Source organism: Chionomys nivalis, chromosome 2 (assembly GCF_950005125.1).
Source record: "Chionomys nivalis chromosome 2, mChiNiv1.1, whole genome shotgun sequence".
NCBI classification, from domain to species: Eukaryota; Metazoa; Chordata; class Mammalia; order Rodentia; family Cricetidae; genus Chionomys; species Chionomys nivalis.
Window position 1 is genome coordinate 55885838 of NC_080087.1, and position 19853 is coordinate 55905690.

Consider the following 19853-nt stretch of genomic DNA (forward strand, 5'->3'; position numbering starts at 1 on the left):
TTCCTGCAGCCACTTACAGCCTCCATGCAGAGGTCACCAGCAGTTCCTTCAACATCGGGTCAGATACACTAGCCCGTACTCCAGCAGTCTCCACTCTTAGAGAAGTCCAGTAAAGGCTCGCGAGGGAGGCGGTGGATGTAGCTCAGCGGTAGGGCCTTGCTAGCATGTGTAAGGCTCTCAGTTCTCCTCAGGTTGTTCTCTCTTTTACATCTGTGCTCAAGTTTTTCCTTTCCCTTCCATTGCTTTATCCTTCCCCATTACATTTGCCATCACCTGGCATAAGCTTTCTTGCCACCCGCAACTAAAACATAAGCTACAAGGTGACTCTGTACATGCAAATGCACAGCCAACCTAGGACCACACCAATAGCATCATTTTTGTTCGGCTGGCCTCTTGATGAGGGGGGTACGTTCATTCCCAAGACACACAGACAACACAAAGTCACAGCATAAATTCTGCGAACAGAGGGATTTCCTGAAGCTAACAATCATACTGTAGAAAAAACATCACTACTAGTTTTCATTTGAAACTCTCTAGTTTCAAAGTCCAGTTCTTTACCTTACCATTCTCGTGACTTGCAGTTGCACCTCTCTATTTCCCCAGTCCAGACCCCATTCCTGGCCTTCACAACCTCTTATCGAAATGCCTAGAGATTTTCATTAAGTATAGATGTCAGCACATTGAATGACCCATCTTCACTAACCAATCGGGCACCTAGAGCTACTCTTCCTCCGGCCGTCCCTCCTCATAGCCCTATATATCTCACCTGGTCTAACGCCACCTAATAAACGCATACCCCTCTTCTGCTGTATTTCATTTATGGGTGCCTTTAAAACACAGCAAGTACTTTGATGCTTCCGGTCACCTGCACTGTGACCACCTGGTTTCAGGGGCATTGCCTTGGTCATGTGCTAACAAGTCACATTCTCGTTTACTCCCACCCATTCCCTCCTCCTGCCACAGGAAGGAAAATTGTCTTTTTCTGCCTGTAGTCTTATGGAATGTTTTATTTTTCACAGTATTTGTAATGCATTATTTATTGCAATTGGCTTTTAGCTACATTTTATACACTTATTGCCTTGTAAAAGTCCAGGCAGCATATGTCAATAAATATTTGCTAAATTAAAATGATGAAAGAAAATGTAAATCCACAGAGAAATTATGTAGAATAAGGCTGAGTAACTGTCACTGGATTTGGCACCATCTCAGCCAGACTAATTCTGGTCCTAAGATGGACAGGGGAAGCCAGACAGAACATTGCTGAAGATGAGTCTTTACAAAGTAACACAGCGATGCTGCTCACTCTTTTAGAGTTAAAAAAACAAAAGAAAACCCCAAAACAAGCAAACAACAATAAACCCCAGAAGAGATGGGATGTCAGGTAGAATGAGTTCCAGAAGACAATTCTTTTCCCTCCTTAAGAATAACCAAATTGTTGGGTGGTAGTGGTGCACGCCTTTAATCCCAGCTCTTGGGAGGCAGAGACAGGCGGATCTCTGTGAGTTCAAGGCCAGCCTGGTCTACAAGAGCTAGTTCCAGGGCAGGCTTCAAAGCTACAGAGAAACCTTGTCTCAAAAAACCAAACAAAACAAAAAGAATAACCAAGTCAAAACTAGTCCCAGTGCCAGAGGGAAGGGTGACAAAGGGGCAGGTCAATGCGGAATGGTGGGCGGGTGCAGGTAGCAGGACAAGGCAGCAGTAGGAGGTGGTGCAGCTCTCCTGGACGACCGCCACAGGGAAGCTGCGATGGCAGGATTGGGAGTTCAGTCTAACCTGTCTACACAGAAAAAAAAAAGAAGAAGAAGAAGGAGGAGGAGGAGGAGGAGGAGGAGGAGGAGGAGAAGGAGAAGGAGAAGGAGAAGGAGAAGGAGAAGGAGAAGAAGAAGAAGAAGAAGAAGAAGAAGAAGAAGAAGAAGAAGAAGAAGAAGAAGAAGAAGAAGAAGAAGAAGAAGAGAAAAAAAAGAACAAGGGGATAATCAATGGTATGGCTATCCAAGAAGAGGTAAGAGGGAAGCAGAATCCAGGGTACGGCTGGAAGCATTAGTGTCTTTGTTATTTTGGGTAATGGATAAGACCCCCAGGAGATGCTGGCAATCAAAAACGATCTTCTTAATGTCTTTACGTAGTTAAGGTGGTAAGGCATGGGCGGCAGCTTCAGATTTACACTCAGCAGATCCTGACCGTGTGCCTGTTCCGCATCAGACACAGTCTAGGCCTAAGGAAACAGAGAGAATTGCCTGTCTATAGTTAGAGTTTTACAAAGCTGCCTGACTTTATGTCTAGTGGGTAAGAAAGACAACAACCCATACAATAAACAAATACGCAGTTTGCTATAAGAAGACAAATACCATGAAAATGGAATTTAACAACATCAAGGTGTTAATAATGGGATAGACATATTATTTTTATAATCTTTTGGGGTGGGAGGCAGAACGCAATCTCCAGTTTCATTTCTTAGGCGCTGTTCATCTTTCTGTTGTTTTGAGAAAGGGTCAAACAGGCCCACTGGCCTGGAGCTTGCCCATAGGCCAGGCTGGCCCTAGAGAGCCCCAGGGCCTCCTGTCTCTCCTTCCCTAGCCCTGTGCTTGACAGTAAGTGGCTCTTTTGCTGTGAGTTCTGGGGCCCTAACTCGGGTCCTGTGCTTGTAAGGCAAGCACTTCATTAACTGAGCTGTTTCCCCAGCTTATTCCATATGACCTTCATATCAATCCTGTGAGCTAAGTCATAAGCAAGATTAAGTCTCTCCCTCCAACGCATTACTAAAACTAACACGAATGGGGGTGGCGTGGGTTTACAGTAACCATAGGGGGACCGGGAAATGGTTCAGAAGGCAAAGGTGAGCTGAAGACCTGAGTGTGATCCTGAGGCCCTGCGGTAGGAGGAGAGAACCACGTCCCCAAGGTGTCCTCTAACTTCTACACATGCACTTCCCCCAACGGACAGGCACAATAAACACCAACGTCAGTTAGAAAGAAAAAAAGGGTAATGTAACCATTAAAAACAAACCACCAAACTAAAAATAATCAAGCCCCAGCAAAAAAGAAAAAGAAAAGAAAAAAGAAAAAAAAAGAGAAAAAGGAAGAAAGAAAAGTGACGGCAAAGCCAATCACATTACAGGACCGATCCAGTGCGCACAACAATCTCCCGAGACTGAACATCACCACGAAGCTGCTGTGCTGTCACGGGATGCTGGCTGGTGAACCGCTGGCCTCAGAAGCTAAGCGTTGGCCACTACTGTCACTCAAAATCCTTACTCCTTGTTCTGTTGTGGATGAGTTTCCCCTAAGAAAGGTCGGGTGGACCTTGAGAGCTTGTTTGGAGGTTCTGGCAGGGAGCACAGCTACTCCTATAGCCTTGATCCAAGGTGGAGGGGGGTCTCTCCCAGTGTGCAGCTGTGAGGACAACTGCCCAGCCAGCCCAGCAGAGTCAACATGGCCATCAATGAACCAACAAAGGGCAGTCAGATTGCCCTTGCACAAAAAAAAAAAAGGAAAAAATTTAAATAATTAGAAGGTAGGTGGGTGCCTGAGGCTCAAGCCAGAGTCAGGGTGTTGACTGAAAGGGAGCTGGACACTGGGGAGCTAGAGGTTCTCTTTTTGAAGGTGGGTGTGAATGGGGGTGTTCTTTACAACAAGACTCTTACAGGAGGGAGCTGAAGGCTAGAACTAAAGACATAACCATTTGATACCTGTGCTGGCTAGTTTTATGTCAACTTGGCACAAGCTAAAGTTGTCAGGGAGGAGGAGCCTCAGTTGAGAAAATGCCTCTATAACAATAAACCCTTTCCTCCTAAAGTTGCTTTCGGTCACGGTGTTTCACAGAGCTCTAGTAACCGCAGCAAACACAATACTTTAGAATGCATACTGGTCTTTTCCCTGATTAGAGCTAACACTGAGACAATGTCAAAACCATTACTGTAAAGGTAAGGACATTGCTTAAATTGCACAAAACCAAAATTAAATACCATCCCCTCTTAATATTCAACCCCTAGAACAAACTATCTAAAAGAACAAGTGGCTTAGGCACATTCCCATCTCCTCGCTGGGCTTCAAATGGTATAGTTATTAAGACCACTTAATAGAAGATCCTAAACTTGAATTATTTTGAACACGGTATGGTGAGACAGTACCTTTTAAATACAAAGAGCAATTTTAAAAATTAACGTTTTATAATAACCACAATAAACATCACAAGTAAGATCATAAGCTTCCATTATGGCTACATTTACATTACAGAATGAACTGAACAATCCTCCAGAGAAAAAAAGGTTTAAATTAAACTAGAAAAATGTGGACAGTCCCTCAGCCTTGTTTAAACTTCAGGAGGAACCCAGTGCCAATTAGGCAGCAATTAGAATTACCATAGGATCACAAAGGATTTCCATCCAGTTTCAATTAGTCACAAAGATTTAAAGTCAGTAACTGAAGGGTGCACTATGGGTCAAATAAATTTAAACAGTTTATCACTGTTGACAGAAGCATTTTGGGCTAAACAAGTTTCCACTGATAGGTTCTCTTTACATTCCTTCCGGTGTATATGTAAGAAATCAGACATGAAAACACTATGTAAACGTATCAGAAATTTTAGTCATTATTATGGAGCTCTTATCAATTTATGACATATTTCCCCTCTCAGAAATCAGAAATGACTAAATTTCCCAAAATGAAGAGTTTGGAAGGATGAAGTAAAAGAAAACAAATTTAAATATACAGATTTTCTGAGCTTGGCCCTTAACAGATATAGAGGGGAAAGTAATTTAGTTGAAGTTCATGAATATAAGAAATTCTGTCCCAAAAGAAATTAAAGCTATGCTACAGATGTAAGAGGCAGAATTTGCATTTTACTCAAGTTGTCTATACTAAACAGGGAATCCACTTGGGAAAAGTAATAGTCATTGTCTGAAAGGACTGTTTTTAGTTTTTTTTTTTACTATAAAGTAAGTAAATGAATAATTTTGTTGTTTTTTTTCTGAAACTTGCCTCTGCCAGCATAATAATTCTCGCAATACCATGAGGCTATGTTTTGTCTTTTGTCTGTCTGTGAAGTCCAGGATGACCCTGAACCATGACCCTCCTACCTCGGTCTCAGGTGTGGGAATTACAGATGTGTGTCACCATACCTAACCTAGCATAGCACGTGTATAAAGTGGTGATTTCTAATATGCAAACAGAACAATGATATATTGGTTTTTCGAGACAGGGTTTCTCTGTAGCTTTGGAGCCTGTCCTGGAACTCGCTCTTGTAGACCAGGCTGGCCTTGAACTCACAGAGATCTGCCTGCATCTGCCTGGGATTAAAGTACTGGGATTAAAGTCATGTGCCAGCACCGCCCCGCTTTAGAACAATGCTATATTAAAAGAAAAGTCTAACCGAAACAAACACTAAATCATTACTCTATAATAGTGAACAAAAATATATGGAGATGGAGTTCCAGAAACAAAGGGGAATGCGGCTAAAGAAGTAAGCAGCAAAGAGAGCTGTGAACTTCCCAGAAATACTGAAGATTCACAATCTAAAGTAATCTATCTTCTGCTAAAGAAACTCAACAGAATTATAAGTGGAAAAAAAAAGAAAGAAAAAAAATTCACACATTCATTCCACAGGAAACACAATGAAACCATACTTTAAATAAAATAAAAGAGGGTGGTGGATATCTACATGCTGTCAAAAGAAAATCATTATGGAAACCATTTTCAAGGAAAACTAGACTCATTAGAAAGACAGCTGGTCTGTTATAACAACTGAGTAGGTAAAATGTCTTACGTGAGCTAAGAGAAATTCTCAGCTAAGTAAACTAAACCTAGTGAAACACCCCCCAAGAAAGCATTAACTAGACGTGGACTCCCGTGCCACCACCAGCCGCTGTATTAGAAGACAGTCTAACAGGGATCTTTGCTGATAGGATGCAAGGACCACTGCCATCCAGGCTACCCTGTGGGGTATGTGTGTGCATACACCACACAACAGCATCTTAACAAGGGGTGTGAGCAAAACTGAAGGTGTTGTGCTGCTTAGAAGGTGAGGGTTCTCAGGAACTCTGACATGTGGTTCCTAGGGTAACCGCTTCATAGAACCGGGCGCATGATCTATGAGTGACACCAGATAAAGAACACAAAGGCCACAAAGACACCCGGAAGGACGCCTTTTGTCTGCTGTATCCACAACGGTGCATTTACAGTCTTCCATGTGTACAAGTGGACTTTAAACAAAGAGGGATGGCCGCACCTCATTGTGTTTTTATCATCCTCTTTACTTTGGAGTCTAATGTACATATATTTTTACTATGGGCTGAGGATGTAGCTCAGGTGATAAGAGTGCTTCCTCAGCACACACGAAGTCATGGTGTGGACAGAAGGGTGGCATAAGTCTATAGCCTCAGCACTGAGGGTCAGAAGTTCAAGGTCGTTGGTGGCTTCACAGTGAGACTGGGGTCAGCCTGGGATACTTAAGGTCCTGCCTACGAATAAACAAGCCCAAATATCTTATTGTAACTTTTTTCTTTGGTTCAAGGGCAAGTTCATAGTTACATGGAAATCTTATCTGTGTGCCTAGCTGTTAATGAGGATGCATTAAAGTTAGGGACTGTGGTGTCATGTGACTTTGTTACTGAGCACTGTGGTGTTGTCTAGAACCGGGGTTGACAAACTCCGGTCTAGGGGCTAAATTTAGCCTACAGGGTATATTTTGTACTAACAAAGAAAGAATGGCATTCACAGTCTGGAAGTGTTGATTACAAAGACATGAAGGAAAAAGAAAGGCCTGTCAGAGAACATGTGGTCAATAAAGTAAAAGACTTATAATTTGGCCCTTTATTGAAGTTTGTTAATCCCCAATTTATTACGTGACCGTTTTTTTTTAAACTTTAATTTCTTTGTATGAGGTACATGTGTACACATTTGTGTGCCGGGGAACACCCTGTGGGAGCAGAGGTTGGTGTCAAGTGTCTCCCTCAACCCTGCTTCACTTTATTTTCTGAGACAGGTTTTTCACTGAACCTGGAGCTTACTCATTCAGTCAGAGTGGCGAGTTAGGGAGCCGGGGAATAAACTTGCTCTGATGTCACATGGGTTCTGTGATGTGCACCATCCTTCCCCTCCCTGGCCCAAAGAAGTGACACAGCAGGGCACACATTTATTTTTGGTCAAATACTCTCAGTCACCAGAAAAATCAATCGAATGCAGATATGTGTATTTCATGCTTCCCAGTTCTTCCCTTGATCATTTGCTAATCATTTGCAGTTACATTTCCTACACGTCATCATTTCCTTTCCCTGCATATAAGCAAATGCTGGTAGACAGAACCCAGATAGCCGGGGATCTAGCCTAGCTCGGACTGAACCTCTGGCGCCTCTGAGGTTGAGAACACCTGGTTTTTACTGAACCAATTCCTTAGAGACTGAACTAAGCAAGCTCTCAAGACAACTTACTCCCTACCACTGCCTGCTCAACTCCGAATCCGATTCTCAATGTCCATACTTTGTCAAGACTTTTTTTCTTAGTTTTTACAGTCTCTTCCAAATTTCCCTTAATCCTGTGTCTAAGGCATTGGGGATACAACATTCTCTGGGCCGCAGAAACAAATTTAGAAACGTGTAAGTGATGCCAATGGGATAAGGCAAAGGCTATAGGAAGATATATCGATATACAGATTACAGACAGACAGACAGACAGACGAAGGAACATGTACACTGAGGCTGGGGGACCACAGTTCCAGAGATGAGAGGCCAGGGAATCTGGGAAAGAGAATTAGACTTGTGGGGCTTCCTAGAGAACTCAGAATGGGAGGATGGCAGGCTTTGCAGGCTGTATAAAGAATTCAGTATTTACCTAAGAGACAACACGATGCTTTCGGACAGGGATGTGACACGGTGAAATCAGAATTTAGAACGAACATTCTAAATGTACTGTGGAAGAAAGACGGGGGTATGGAGCTAGAAGACAAAAAGAAAGAAGCACACAAAATTATTCTTGTTTTAGAAGAAATGAGAATCTGAACTAAACGGCGGCATCGGCAGCAGAAAGAGAAATTTGATAAACCTCACTCAGTTACAGCGGGGAAAGCGATGGCTGAAAAGGTCAAGAATGACTCCTAGGAGAAACAGGGGTGCTGTGGAGGCTGTGCTAAGGGCATCAGAGAGCACGAAACTGATCTGAAAAACAAAACAAAAGCCTGATGAAGCAGAAGTACCAGCTGAACAACTAACCGGGATGTGGATCAGTCGAACTGAGAACGCAAAAGTGAACTCTGAGAGAAAGGAACTGAAGTTCTTAGCACACCACTCAAGAGGAGCCTGAGAACCATCTTGGATGAGATTTTTTTTTTTTTTTTTAATTTAGGGCTTAAGCTGGCAAGGAGTTTAGGATGGTTTACCAGGATGGCTGGCATTTAACCAGCGTGAATTTGGTACAGTTAAAATTGCTTCACATTCTTGAAAACTGGTAGCTAAAACTACTTGACAGATGAGTAAGAACTGGCTCCGAGTTTTTAAGGAATGTATCCAAGTCGCCATGTGGGTAAGCACTAGAGGTAGACATGAATAATGCTGGAATCTTGATTCGTTTCATGCCTATGTCCTCTTCATAATGGTCACCCATGAGCCGCAGGGAAGGAGCACATATTGTGGTTAACAAAATATATGAGAGAATATGTGGAGCGGAACGTGAAATAAGGGCAGTAGAGCAGAAGGGGCTGGCGGAAGATCGGGGAGCCCAAAGGCTGAGGAGAGCACAGTGAAAACCACAGGGAAAAATGCACTGAGACTGATGCAGAGATCCAAGCCCATGACAGGACCTGATGAATGGAAGGCCCAGGACATCAACTCCAGCAAGTAGTTAAGAAGCTGAGGCTAGACGGGTGCAGTGAGCTGGGTGGGAGGTGGGGGGTGGTGTGTGCACTGAGCTGCGGGGGAGAATGCGACAAAGATGGGGAGAAGGCACAGCACCCACAGTTGAGTTTTCTAAGGAACAGACTGGGGAGGCTGAAAAGTCCTCAGTTGGGAGAGCTCTGTTTTGCTCTAAAGATAGAATGCCCAGCATTTTTTCATGCCAGATGTCCTTATTAAAAAGAAAAAAAAAAAAAACCCAGCAAAGTTTCATAAATGGTTTGTCAAAACTTGCAGAAGGCTTAAGAGACAAACAAGACCTAGGGACATCTTATGAAGGAATTTCTGTACAGGTCCCCTCTCCCCACTTGGAGCTTACTACTGATTGACAGATGCTCTCACTGGGTTTAAGACACATCAACCTCAGACACACCAAGTCTCTGCCTTCCTAGGTTTGCAAGTCACCTAAGCTTGGAAACTCTTGCTGTAGCTTACTTGACTTCACTTTCTTTGAACCGACCTCCCCCCCACCCCGGACTTGTCTGCGCATTCTACAAAAATCATATTTCTATCTTATTCTTTAAAATGTTTTTTTTTCCCTTCCCAGTATTCAATCCAATCTGTAATGACTTTATTTGCTCACATTTAATTGGCTGCTTTACCCACTAGAATGATTCCTGTGTGCACTGTTTTGTTGGCCTTTGGGCTTTCAGGCCTGTTGTTTCTGGACAATAACACATACTCAGTCAAAACCTCCCTTCATTGTGCTCATGCATGCTACTTCCTAGAGTGTATGTCCTTTCCCCACTCACTGTATTAGCATCGATAATCACAATAGCTAGCATGGATTGCCGTTATCTTAGACCATTAGGCTCGGTGCTATATAACATAACTTAACTTAATCTTTACAATAACCTCTCAATATAGTTAAGTTTTTAAACAGCTATCTCCCTTATACAAGAGAGGAAGCTGTGTAATTTGCAAGTGGTGAAGCCAGGACTCGAGACTAGTTTCTCAAAACCAAAACAGTGCCTGATCACGGGCTCGCTTCCAGTGAGGGCACAAATTCTAGTTAGGAAGTCCTGATCCACTTTTACCTATCTGAACTTACATCTGCTCTAACAAGGCTACGTCCTAGCCTTAAATTCAAACTTTCCTCCCCTACCGGACCACTTTTAAGTGATGGAGACACAAGAGGTAGAGGGTAGTGGAGGAAGATGTGGGAAGACGTGTAAGCGCTGGTAACTTACTTCTCAGCGCCCAGGTAAATCAGTACCTCACCGGAGACAAGCCATTTGGAAGCTGAAACCAAATCCTGCACCCAGCAGTGGCTAAAACCCTTACCTTAACCGCCACCTCCGGAGCCGAGTCCACCGCCACTGTCAGAGAGGGCTTTGCTGAAGGTGATTTGGTCAAGTGCATCAGAGAGTCGGCGGCTGGCAGCGGACACCGACTGCCCTCACTGTCCGAGTCCGATTCGGACCCTGAACCCGAACCATACGAAGCAGCTAGAGCTGCAATCGCAGCGGACATGACTGCAACAGATCCTCTGTGCTGTGGTCAGGCCAGGGCGGAAGAAGCAGAGACTCCCAGGTCCTGACAGATTGCCAAGAAACACGTTGTTTACATTCTTTAATAAAAAAAATCACTTATAACCTCTTTGAAAAACTTAATGATTATTACTATCACCGAGAAAGGACTTGAGGTTTGCAAACATTTATCTAGAGAAGCACAAGGAAATCACAACTACATATAACTTTCAGGACCTCGTTGATTAAAGACCCTGTTCAGAGATACCTTTGAAGCCTCGAAGTCCTCTACTCCCGGCGTGCAGCGGGGCGGGAAGCGCAATGCACCATGGGAAATGTAGTTTGAAGAGAGGAGGCGGAGTCGGGCAGAGGGGGGTCAGCCTTCGACCCCGCCCCACAAAGGATGGTTCATTCAATTGGATAGCATCTTCCCCCCATTCCCTAGCCCAGCATCGTTCTCTCCGGCCCCCTCCCCCAAAGTGCGGATTGGACAATACCACGGAGCCCGAGGACAGGGGGAAGCTCCGTCCTCTTGCCCACGGACGAGTAACTGCGGAGGGTGAATCTCCCGCCACGCCGCCCTACGACTTGCGAGGCTCAAGCGGAAAGTGTAAATCTTAAGTCCAGAGACCTGGGACCCGCGGGGCTCAGCTCCGGGGAAAGGTTGTGGGGCGAGGCGGAGAGCGCCCCGCGGCTCCCCCTGCTGCAGACGCGGGTCTCCGCGCCCGGTTGTGGAGCGTCGCGCGGGGAGGGGGGCGCAGGGCAGCGGCGGCTCGCGGTGTTGTTCGCTCGCGCGTCGCGCGCACCGCGGCTCGGGCAACCAGTGGGCGCCCCCGGTGGCATTCCCGGCGGCCCGGCGTCTCAGCCAGTGCCCGGCGCGGCTTCCACCCCGCAGCCCGACGCTCCCGAGGGGCTCTCGGTGGAGTCCCAGCGCGGAGCGGGACCGGCGACCGCCGCCGAAGCATGAAGAAGGGGTAAGGCGCGAGCCCCCCACGGTTTCACGGTGAGCACGAGTCTTGTCAGGATTTTGTCCCTTTTCTTCCCCGGGTCCTGGCAAGGGAACTGTTCTCTACCGGCCGGAGCCGAGAGGGGCGTGCGTGTGAGCCCGGGTCTGCAGCGGCGGTGGCGATGATGGGCGCGCCGCCCCCGCCCCCATCCCGGGCTCCCCCGCGCCCGCCGCCCAGCAGCCCGGGCTGCGCGTGGAGGACGAGGCGCGGGATCTCGGGTGCGGGGACCAGCCCGAGGCTGCTCCGGGTGCAGCGGCTGCGGCTCTCACCTGCGACGCGGGGCTCGCGGCTCCCACCCCGCTTCTCCGCCCTCGAGCCTCGGCGCCGGCCAAGGCTGCAGCCCACCGCGGAGCCCCGGCTCGCCCTGCGTGCCAGCCGGTCTGAAAAGCGAGCTCTGGCTGCCGATCTTTGCGCCTCGGCTCCCTGTGCACGACCACGGTAAAGCGAGTGCAGGCATCCCTTTATTTTCCCATTTGAAAAGGAAGGCAAATCGGTTGCCGGCTCTTCTCACTGGGAATCGGGAGGTTCCTCGGCAGAGTTAGGGAGACGCTCCCTGGGCTCTGATGTCGGCAGGAGTCGCCCATTGTGCCACCCAGATAATTATTCAACTATGCAGCATCCATTGCACCTTTCCCATTTTTCTTTTCCCCTAGCTACAGCGTGCCCCCTAGCTTCCGTACTCTGACACCTTCTCTTGCACTTGCGGATGATGAACTAGAATAATGGTGAAAAGAAAGCTCATCCTATCCGAACACTCTCGACCTGCTCTGTGACTGACTAATTGATTAATACCTACCTAGCTGGAATAGGTACTTAAATACAGTTCATTCTGACCTTATCCTTTACTATACAAAACGTGCCTAAGTCTATTTACATATTTTTCTTGACGTTCACGTATTAGCGAAGTCTTGTTTCTGTTCAGTAATCGGTGTGATTAATTTAATTACTTGTTCACTGTGTTGATGTTTGTAAATTTAATTTGGTAAACTTTCATTTTTCTAATTGCTGATAGCGGCGTAACACAATTACAAATGCAGTCCCAATTGGAACTCGCAGGAGCAGTTTATCCCTGGTGATCCAAGTTTCTGTTAAAAAGCATTTTTATTTATTCTGAATATTTTTAATAAAACACTTAATACAAAATTTTGTTTTGAATAATAAAAGTTTTGTATTTCATATTTGTAGAGTATTTGATTAATGATAGCCTTCATTTGAATGAAAGGAAGGATTTAATATGGGGGGCGGTCTTAACTCCCTGACTTACTTGTATTTTACTTTTCGGTTAGCTCTTTTTACAGTATATTTTATTGATAGTTATAAATTTTTTTTCCTTATTTTTTCTGACTTTGATCATGGATAAGTAGATCCAATTTTGCATACTTTACCTTAAGGATGAAATATGCTTTTGAAGTGTAAGAAACAAACATTAGTTACCATTTAAATGCTGTTATTTAAAAATTAATTAGTTACCAGAAACATCTCTTTTTCCTTTTTTATTCTTTCCCATCTTTATGTGGTTAAGCTCATTTTGTTAATTCTTTTGATAAAAACCGGGTTGCACACAGACATGCAGGAATTTGAAGGTGCAGTGATTGTTTAATGGCACTTGCGAGCAGCGGCATACATACAAGTTGATGGTGTAGAATCATTACTTGACTAGGAAAGACCTTGCAGTTTACAAAATGGACATCTTTTTGCCTTGCTTTCCTAATATGTAGATGGGAGCATTACTCTATTCCTCAAGGTATTATGCATTAATTCAGAGACGATATTTTCATAGTACTTTTAAACTCATTTTACGTATTTTCATTGCTGAATCATGAAATGCCTCAGCATGTTTTTCCATGGCACCTGAGAATGGCTGGTTTACATTTGATTTTGCTTTGGCAAGATGGCTTTAACTTGGATGAATTTCTTATTTCTTTGTGGTCTTTAATTTTAAACTGCATGCCTACATGTAATAATTACAGATGTACTGATAAAAGTGATTGGTAACAAGTAGAATATTGAATTAAATTTGCAAAGAGTCTAGGAAATGTTGACGGTCTTTTGATTAGAAAATATTGACCAACGTTTCGTAATTGTGATCACTTGTAAGATAACCTCCTGTAGGGAAGCTTTTTCACTGGGGTTCATAAATATCCGTATATCAAGAGACAATGCATTACTATGGTATAATATCTTGTCTTTGCTTAGTTTTAAGAATAATTTATTTTTTCCAAGGCTTGATCTTCATTTTAATAGTAGAGAATATATTTGATTTCCTTATTAAGCAATTGACTCTTTCATTTTCACAGCAAAAACTTCTGTGGAAAGACTGTCTCCTTAAAACCTTTACTCCAGTTGAGACTTTTGGTTACTTTGTGGGAGGAAGTTATATAAATGAAAAGGCTCTACAATCTTACCATTCATTTTACAGTTCATTGTATAGCTGATTTTATTTTATTTTTTGAAATTAATTTGAATGCATTTTTATCACGTTTTCTTAAATATAAAGAGCTGAAATTTAACTTTTTTCTGTTTTTGTTTGTTTGTTTGTTTGTTTTTTGGATAAAGAAAAGCTCTGGTCTTTTTTGAGCTCTGGGGATAAAAACTACTCTGTGGCTTACCGTCACAAATCCGAGGTGGTGGCTCTGCGTTTAACAAATAGCAAGGGATTCATCTGTGTTCAGCGAGCAAAAGGAGCAGCCACCAATTGCAGGATTTAGCAAATACTTTATTTAATAAAGCGGTGTTATCTCTAAAGAGAAAGATATGTTTGGAGGGTTTTGTAACATCCGCTATAGTCCCCATACCACATGTTCCAGAGCTAGCACTAGGTACCGGATGATGGAGATCTTGGCACCCTACATGAAAAGATGCTAATGATCTTGCAGTGTGCTTCCTGAAAATGGACGTTAACACTTTCGTTTCTGAAATTATCTTTCTAGATGACTTCAGTTTTCCAGTGAGGCTTAATAAAAAAGATGTACATAAATGAAATCTGCTTGCTTATGTAACAGATTTTAAAAATAAACGGCTTCAAGAGAGAACCTCATAACACTAAGCATTATATGTTTTTATTTATTTCATGCAGATTATAATTTTTAAGTTTTCTCTCTTCTCCATTATTTTATTTTCTTTTTTATCAGTGCTGGGGTTAAAATCCAGGACTGCCTATGCGCCAGGCATTCCACTGCTGAGCTATATACTTCCTGTTCTTAATTTTGAATCTGAATTCCTATGGGTTGGTAGTCTTAACTTTTCCTTGCATTATAAAGTCATACCATGCGGTAAGACTTTGTAGTAGTTCCCCTTCCCATTCCTGAGATAGAGTTTAAAGAATTAACCAAAACAGCTTAAAAGAGGGGAAGATGTATTTTGCTTAGTTTGAAGGGATGCTGTCCATGCGGGTGGCGCGGTAGGGGTGGGGGCAGCATGGCGGCAAGACTGTGCAGCAGCTGACTATAGGAACGAGAGGTGTAGAGGGAACCCCATATCAAAGAGGGAGGGAAATGTTGGTCTCCACTTCGTTTTTCTGTTTTATTCAGCCAGGATCTGAGTGCTTGGAATGGAGTCACCAATCTCTGGACGCTCCAGAGGTTTGTGTCCTGGGTGATTACACATCCAGTGAAGTTCCTGGTGAGGATTAATCACCACTGGCTTGGAATGCCTTTCTCAGAAGCAGTGTGCTTAGTGATGAGACACAGCCCACTAAGAGCCTATTCAGCGCCTAATATACTGGAGATTCATGATTATGCTAGTAGTTACAAATTTCTAGGAAATTATAAAAATTATGCTAACAGCTACTATAAATACATGAAAATATTTAAAGTATTTATAGTGATATTTGGCGATTCTCTGCTCTTGTTGCCCGTGACAGCATTTTCAGGAGCTTGCCTTCTTTCGTCTATCAAACAGGAAGAGGAAGATATTTGGTGATTTTTGTGTTGCTGCACCTCCTATGGGGCAAGATGTTAGGGCATGTGAGAAACTGGAGGGGCGGAGGGTCTTCTTGTGATTTTTACTCCTTGAGGGTCCCTGCTGGTTTCTTCCCTAGAACAGAAGTCTAAGGTACTTAAAAGAATCTGGGGAACCCTCCTTTCTCGTGAGACGTTTTCCCTTCCTAATATTTCTGCCTATGCTCTCATCAGGGGCTTCTTCCTTCTAGATCTGTTTCGGAAAATAACATAGTTCTAAACTTTTCTTCATACACCTTCTTTTGGAAACACGGTGTTTAGTTCTTACATTATTAATTTGATAGGTTTTAAAGTAAGCTCTCAGTATAATGGCATGGCATGCCTTAGTAGAGGTTTGGTAGGGTTGGAGGCAGACGATGCATTGTGTTGTTTGTCTGTCCGTCCCCATCACCCCTGCTTCATTCTTATGTTCCTAGTGCCTGTTTTTGGTTTCAGCTCAGTGGAGTGGATGCGATTGCTGCAGACTGGTCTGCGAGTGGAAAGCGCTGGGCGTTGTGAGAAAAGGAATCACAGAGTATCTGTTTGTCACGGGAGTATTTGTAGATTTTTAATGAACTTACTTGGAGATTAATGATATTCAAAGGTAGTATAGCGTTTTCTCCGAAGAGGGAAGGAAGTACTTTATGCTTGCTTTATATGCAAGTCACTTCATGGAGCCTCTTACATTTACTTTCTCAGATTGGGGCTCGTGAGGATTTTGTGGAAGAGTGAAGTCAGCTGAATCCCAGGTTGTCTTGGGAACTGCCTTCTCCCTGTTCTTCCCAATGATGTCATGTGGACCTTTCCGCCTGTCCTCTGCTCACTTGGAGTTGGTTAACCCGGTAGTGGCAGTCAGCCTTCTGCTAAACCAGTTATTCTTTATGTAAAACAAGGGCCGAGGGAGTGTTAAGCCCAGGTGTGTTGCTTGGTAGGAGCTAGTCTACAAGAGCCTGGTTCTACAAAGTGATGGATCTCGGGTCTGGTGGTTTAAACCCATGGAAGGTTTAAGGCAGTCTGATGGCTGGATCCGACCTGTCGGAACACCGATCACAATCTGTTGAGTTTGTTATCTAGTTACTTAGACCAGGTCACTTAGAGGTTTTATCCTCCATCCCTGATGCCCAAAGGGAGAACAAATTTGTTTTCTCTCCAATTGTCCAGGCTATAGATACAAACTCTTGAGACACCTAATGACTGTTTTCTTGCCATGTAGACCAGGTAAATAAATGGCCTTACAGTGGGCAGCTAGTTTCCTGTAGGACAGTGTATTTGTCCATGGTCCTGAGATTAAATTCACCAAAGATGCTGTTTTTGTTCCGTGTCTTTGTTATAGGTTTTTATTTTTGCATGAATTGGTTGGACTTGTACTTTAGATAGTTGCCAGCTACCCATGTGTTCTGTCTTAGATAAGGTAATTCGTTCGAGGACACATGACTAATAAAAATTTCAACACAATGCGATTTCCAGTCCCTTTCTTCCTACAACTCTAGACTGTTAGGAGTATCATTTCTTAGAGCAACTCTGCAGCATGGATCTAGATGTTTATGTCTCTTGAATTTGAATAATGAAGTCAGCAGAGCTGTTTTTCTTCTCTTCCTTCTTCCTTTTTTTTTTTTTTTTTTTTTTTTTTGCTGTTGTTTTTTGAGACAGGGTTTCTCTGTAGCTTTGGAGCCTGTCCTGGAACTAGCTCTTGTAGACCAGGCTGGCCTTGAACTCACAGAGATCCGCCTGCCTCTACCTCCCGAGTGCTGGGATTAAGGGTGTGTGCCACCACCACCAGATCTTTTTGAATGTATCAAATAGTCACCTGGCTTCTTGCTATTCTTTCTCTTGAGTACTCTAATTGACTGATGCTTCTGCATTGATTAAATCAGTTTAAAAGAAACAGCTTTTGTGTCAGAATATAAATTAGCTAGTTTAGTTCTTCTCACAGAGGTTAAGAAGGCTCTAGCCGGGCGGTGGTGGCACACGCCTTTAATCCCAGCACTTGGGAGGCAGAGGTAGGCGGATCTCTGTGAGTTCGAGACCAGCCTGGTCTACAAGAGCTAGTTCCAGGACAGGCTCCAAAGCCACAGAGAAACCCTGTCTCGAAAAACAAACAAAAACAAAAACAAAAAAAAAAAAAAAAGAAGGCTCTTGGGATTTTTGCTTGTTTGTTAGTTTTCAGATTTGTCTACGAAAATAAGGAGTTTTGTGTTTTAATTCTTAACAGAAATGTCTTCTGTCCATTTATTATATTTGTCCATGTTTGGTAATTTTTATAACACGCTTATGCCAACAAATTAAGTAGAAAGTGAAAAGAAGTGAAGCTTGTATCCTAGTGGAGAATAAAGACTAACCATTTCCTGAAACCAAAATAAAATTTTTCTGGTAGACTTGGAAATCAATCAGGTTCGTTAATGTTTTCAGACCACGCTTCTGTGACCTCGCTGATTCCTGTCTCTTTGGTGTCCCGTTTTTAATTGTATTGATTTCTGTCCTTTTCACTACTTTCTTTCCCCTTACTGCAGGCACATTTACTTGGTTGCCAGAGTTGGAAGTGTGAATTAAGATCCTCCTTTCCCACTTCTCCTTCTCCCTGAGCTCCCAAACCTCCTGCCTCCTCTCCAAGATGTTAGAATCACGGGTGTAGCCTCCAGGCCAGACTCCCTTTATTTCCCGGTTATTATTGTTTGGGGGGTCTCTCAAAAGATTTTTGAAAACATATTTTCCTTTGGTTCTGAATATTTAAAGACTTCATTTGAGACTTGAACTATGGTACTCAATTTCCAAATATTTTTGTATTTTCTGTCTATCTTTATACTCTCTAATTTAATCTAGTTGCTTTCTGAGAACATATATTGTGTAGTTCAGATTTGAAGTTTTCCCAAGTGTACTTACGACCTAAAACATTATCTCTCTCAGTGAATGAGCCGTGTGAGCTAGAGAAGAATGTATATTCTGTTCGCAAATCGAAGTACTTTACGCATGACATTTCGATCGAGTTGATTGACGTTATTTATTTAGTTTAACCATATCTTGACTTATTTTTCGGCCTGTTGGATCTGTTCATGGCTAAGTGAGAAATGCTGAAGTCCCTGCTAGTACATCCAACCCTTCTGCTGGCTTTCTGTCAGTTTCGCTATGTATATTTTGATGGTCTGTTCGGAAGAACATGTACATTAAAAAGATTGTTGTATTGTTTTAGTAAAGGTACCCCTTTATCTTATGATAGTACATTTTAGAATTCTGAGAATCCCCTCATGCAGAGATGTCCTTTGTAGAGTCTAGCACTTCAGGCCTCCTTTTGGCGCAGCTGGCAGCCAGGCCATGCTTAGTGCTTTCCTTCCCCGAAGAACTTGTCCTGTCACGTCTATCAAGTCTGTCACGGGGGCCAGATTCCATTCGTCTTTATTTGTCTGAAAAAGTCTTTTGTTCACTTTTGAATAACTAAATACAAAATTTTAGGTTGGTGAGTTTGTTTTTCTTCCAAAATTTTCTCCATCCTTCCATTTTTAATCTATGCCTTTCTATCTAAAGTACATTTCTTGTCGAGAGTTTGTACTTGGACCTTACTTTTTATTCTGTGAACATCTCCTTTAGTTGGTGTATTTGAAGCATTCATATTAACTTAGAGTAATTAGTGACCGTTGGATTAATGGCCATCATATTTTTAGCTTATGTTCATTGCTCTTATACTTTGTTTTTTAAAAATCTTCCTCTTTATTTTTCCTGACATTAATTGAACATTTTATTTGGTTCTGTTTTTCTCTCCATTCTTAACATATCAATTATATCTTTTAAAACTTTCTTTTAATGGTTGCCCAGATTTTTTGGATACATCTACAGGTACTCTAAGTCGACATATAAATACAATTATGCTACTTAACAGGTGGTTTAGATACCTTCTAGCTGTTTCCAGTTCCTCTCTCCTATCTTTTACAATGCTGGTGCCATTCATTTCCTCTAATGAGATCGCACAATATCTTGATGTATTATTTTGAAAGAATAATTTTTATACAGATTTTATTTTGCTGGGCAGTGGTGGCACACGCCTTTAATCTCAGCACTCAGGAGGTAGAGAGAGGCAAACAAATCTCTGTGAGTTTGAGGTCAGCTTTACAAGAGCTAATTCCACCACAGCTAGTACTGTTACACAGGGAAACCCTGCCCCGAAAAAAACAAAATATGAATAAAGGTTTATTTATTCCTACATTCTCTCACACCCTTTCTATCCTTATGTAAATCTGGCCTATTTTAATGTTTTCTTTCCCTCTGCAGAAATGCTTTATCATTTCTTGATGGGCATATTCACTGGTGGCAAATTCCCTTGGTTTTTATTTGTCTGAGACAATAATTGATTCACTTTGGAATGACTGAATACAAAGTTTCAAGTTGGTAGCTTTGTTCTTTCAGAACTTGAAGTGTCATTCTGCCTCTTGTTTCAATGGCTGAGGAGACATGTCCAGTGTAAGTCAAACCTGTCTCTCTAAAGTCAAATAGTTTTCCTCTTCAGGATTTTTTTCCATGCCTTTCAGATTTTAATTTAGTTAATTAATGCTCAGGGTCCACCCGAAGG

At 42.9% G+C, this 19853-nt stretch overlaps 2 protein-coding genes across 5 annotated transcripts in view; one reads left to right on the forward strand and one right to left on the reverse strand.

Annotated features, from left to right (window-relative positions):
- The window catches only part of Cdc40 (cell division cycle 40), a 49970-nt gene extending 39305 nt beyond the window's left edge, over positions 1 to 10665 (reverse strand). Inside the window, exons 1-2 of one of the 2 annotated variants that reach the window (XM_057762187.1) lie at positions 10619 to 10665; positions 10166 to 10417 (exon numbers count right to left, since the gene is read on the reverse strand). In XM_057762187.1, coding sequence (XP_057618170.1) covers positions 10166 to 10354 — 189 coding nt within the window. In that variant the 5' untranslated portion in view covers positions 10355 to 10417; positions 10619 to 10665. The other variant, XM_057762186.1, reaches the window with a different exon arrangement.
- A 138-nt stretch (positions 10666 to 10803) lies between these two features.
- Positions 10804 to 19853, forward strand: part of Wasf1 (WASP family member 1) — a 48514-nt gene continuing 39464 nt past the window's right edge. For 2 of the 3 annotated variants that reach the window (XM_057762354.1, XM_057762356.1), the window contains exon 1: positions 10804 to 11353. The gene's annotated coding sequence lies outside the window, so the exon portion shown is untranslated. Of the gene's footprint in view, positions 11354 to 12091; positions 12167 to 19853 lie in introns of those variants that run through there. The other variant, XM_057762355.1, reaches the window with a different exon arrangement.